Source organism: Pygoscelis adeliae, unplaced genomic scaffold (assembly GCF_000699105.1).
Source record: "Pygoscelis adeliae isolate BGI_AS28 unplaced genomic scaffold, ASM69910v1 Scaffold72, whole genome shotgun sequence".
Lineage (NCBI taxonomy): Eukaryota > Metazoa > Chordata > Aves > Sphenisciformes > Spheniscidae > Pygoscelis > Pygoscelis adeliae.
The window spans coordinates 4,013,476-4,016,958 of NW_008824286.1; the positions used below are offsets into that span (position 1 = coordinate 4,013,476).

Below are 3,483 nucleotides of genomic sequence, written 5' to 3' on the forward strand. Positions count from 1 at the left end.
TTTTTTTTTTCTCCGGAACACGAGACGTCAGAGAAGCAGGTCCCTCCAAGAAATGCCATTTCAATGATTTTAATAAGCAAAATAGGAAACAATTTTAATAACCAAAAACAGAAACCAGTCTGAATAAAACTACAATAGACCAGGTTTTTTAATATTTTTCATATCATAAGCAGGATTTGAAATTGATCCCTTCAGAACTTTACATGAAATAAAAACATTTTTTTCCGCTGCTGCAATGTTTTGATTTCAACACAGTTGAATCAGTAAAAACCAAAGATCGTTTTCTGATGCATGACTAATATCCACAATATTTAAAACTGCAAGCACCATGCTGTTCATTACAATCTTGTTATTACTGTTAATTTATAAACTAATACAAACTTAAAATGCATCCGGCCAGCAGTGCCAGCTATCCTAAAAGGAAACTAAAAAATAAGTTTTCATTTTGGTATTTTTGTCAGTGCAACGTAAATCCTTTTACTGACCTGCAGGAGGAAAAAAAAAAAAAAAAGTAATAAAAACACCCATAAGACTCCAAACTACTACTACTATACAACTGCAAATAAATTTTGGCTACAACTTTCACTCGCTGCATAGGGAAGCAGAGAAGCAGATTACAAATCATTGCAAAAGAATACACTTAAAAGTTGCAGTATGTCTCCTTAAAAAAAAGTTTTAGTTTTACACGCTCTTCCAGCCCACTCATCCGCTGCTACCATTGAGAAACCTGACTGCAGCGGCGACACGGAGCCCTCGCTGCTATCGCAACTTGCCTCGTAACGAGGAGGAGGGTTTTTTCTTTATTTACCGAAAATCAAGGGGCAGTTGTTTCTTAAAAGGAACTGGTATCTCGTCCGTCCTTCGCTTCCTGAGTGTACAATCAGAAGGGAAACTATATGGCCAAGCCTAACCGCTCCAGGCTGGGAATTGTCCTGAAGGGAAGAGCTTCGCTGCCACTTTAAAGCATGGAGTAGGCTCTAGTGACCGATGAGAGTTTTTCCCTGTTAAGTTTAGGTTTGTCAATGCCATTCAGGCGTTTTTGCTTCTGCCCCAACAAACAAAAACCAAAATGAAAACTAAAAAAAAAAAAATACAACTTGAAAGTGCACCAGATATACAAAGTTGGGTTTTTTTTCTAATGCAAAATGCCCATAACTTTTTTTTTCCTTAAGTATCTCTTTAATACCAAACAAACCGTATAACCAGCCTGCTGAAATGTTATTTTGTTTTTGTGTTGTTTTTTTTTTCTCCTGTGCGGTTTGAAGTAGCAGATATTTACAAGCTAACAACCATAAAAGAAAATAAGAGAGCAAAACCAACGAACAAAACTGCACAAGCAGTAAAAAGTTTGATAACTTGTGATGCTTTTCTTATCGATGAAACAAAACAACAACAGAAATCTATGATCGATGATCAACATGCTATAGTTAAACAAGAAAATGGTACAAAATAGAAATTATTACCATACATGTCCAGCATGCAGGATTAATATTTTTAATGCAGATTTTCGTATTTTTCTATATAATCAAGCAGGCAATAAAACTGATGAGTTTTTTCTTTCTTTCTTTCATTCTTTCTTTCCTTTCTTAGATTGAATGTCCCATCCGAGTCCTGTAACTTATTTCTCAAAGCAGGCAATATATGAAGAGTTTGCATATATTGTCCTTTTTATTTATTCTCTTTTTCCAAGCAGGTAAATTGTGCATGAGATGGTGTTGTATATGTCCTCTCTCTTTCCAAGCAGGCAGTATGTTATAGATGGCTTGTTCATTGTCCTTTTTTATTATTATTCTCTTAAAGTCCATCTCGTTCTGCAAGCAAGCGGTCTATAAAACGCTTCACTTGTCCTTTTCGCCTTCGCCTCTGCCTCTGTCCCTCTCTCTAACTCACGAACGAAAGTCGAAAAGTTGCACTTTACCTCTCCCGTCCCCACCCCCAGCCTACTTTTCCCACAGCTACTCTAGAAGACTGGATGCTGAAAAAAAAAAAAAAATCAAGTCTCTATTTTTCTCTCCTTCTTTCTCTCTAGTCAAGCAGACAGATGGGTGGAGATGTCAGAGGAGGATGGGAGCGGGGGGGGGAAGGTGACAGGGGTCAGGTTTGGGGGGTGGGGTTTTTTGTTTGTTTTTTAATTATTTTTGTTAAGCACTCACATGAAGAACTCGGGGGAAGACGGGTTGTCACTGGTGGAGCCGGCCTCTCTGAAGCCATTGCTGGCAAGTTTCTCACACTTGAGCTTGTAGGCGTCTCTCTCTCTGGCGAGCCGGGTCACTTCTTGCTTGAGCTGTTCCACCTGCTGAATGAGCTGGGTCTTTTCATTCTCCAGGTGGTGTTTCTGCTGGACACGTTTATACCTGCAGGACTGGGCATAGCCCCTGTTCTTCAAGGTCCTCCTCTTCTGCTTGAGGCGGATCACCTCATCTTTGGTGAAGCCTCGGAGGTGCCTGTTGAGCTCCCTCACGGACATGGAGACCAGCTGGTCATCCGAGAACCGGTCCTCCACGCTGCTGGAGGGGGGATGCTGCTGGTGCGAGTTCTGGAGCTGCTGGGAGGAGCTGGAGGAGGTGGAGGGAGTGGGAGAGGCCTGGTGGTGATGATGGTGGTGGTGGTGAGGGTGCCCCCTGCCGGCCAGGTCTTCGTGAGTGACCGCGGGGTACTGGTGGTGGTGTTGGTGATGGTGATGATGGTGGTGGTGGTGGGCCCGGAAGCTCTCGAAGCCCTGCAGCTGCTGGGACACCTGGTGGGACCCAATGAGGGCTTCGACAGCATCCTCTGGGGTGAGGTTCAGCGCCTCGGGGTTCATCTGCTGGTAGCTGTTGGCCATCCAGTACAGGTCCTCCAAGTGGGTCTTCTGCTCGGTGGGGCTGAAGCTGGGCGAGGAGGGCACGGAGCTGCAGGGGGTGCTGATGGGGGTGGAGGAGACGGAGCCGGCAGGCTGCTGGCGGGTGCAGTGCCTGCCCGAGCGGTCGTTCCTGCCCAGGGGCTCCTTCTTCACGTCGAACTTCATCAGGTCGAAGTCGTTGACATACTCCATGGCCAGGGGGCTAGTGGGCAGCTCGGCTCCGATGCTGAGCTCTCCGGCCATCGCTGTCTTGCGGGCACCTCTCCCGGCGGAGGGGGCTGGAGACCTCACTCCAGCGCGCAGCCTGGCAGAGGGCTGGCCGCGCTCCCTTATTCCAAATCAACTTTGGCTTTGCTTTCTCGCTTCCTTTCCTCTGCTCCCCCTCCACCGCCGCCGCCGCCTCCTTCTCCCGGCTTCTGGGGCTTCTTCAGTCCCGAGCGGCAAAGCCAAGGACGAGCCGGCACCCGGGGCCGCCTGGATGTCTGCTGTCCTTTTGTATCAGCGTTTGCAACGCACCGCAGGCTGCGGCAGCTCCTGGCACTTAGACACCCGGTTGCAAGGAGAAAGGAGCAGTAGCAGAAAGGGCAAAAGCAAAACAAAACAAAGATGCTGCCTTCGGGTCTGTGCAGGAAGAAGAAGAA

The 3,483-nt window shown here is 46.5% G+C and overlaps 1 protein-coding gene across 1 annotated transcript; it reads right to left on the minus strand.

The window, feature by feature from the left end:
• Positions 1 to 53: 53 nt before the first annotated feature.
• On the minus strand, positions 54 to 3,477 carry MAFB (v-maf avian musculoaponeurotic fibrosarcoma oncogene homolog B). Its single transcript, XM_009318665.1, has one exon. It carries the CDS (start codon positions 3,083 to 3,085, stop codon positions 2,150 to 2,152), a length of 936 nt encoding a protein of 311 aa, XP_009316940.1. The 5' UTR covers positions 3,086 to 3,477; the 3' UTR covers positions 54 to 2,149.
• Positions 3,478 to 3,483: the final 6 nt, after the last annotated feature.

Bases quoted from the DNA above. Each gene is read 5' to 3' on its own strand.
- MAFB (XM_009318665.1), bottom strand. From the start codon at position 3,085: ATGGCCGGAGAGCTCAGCATCGGAGCCGAGCTGCCCACTAGCCCCCTG.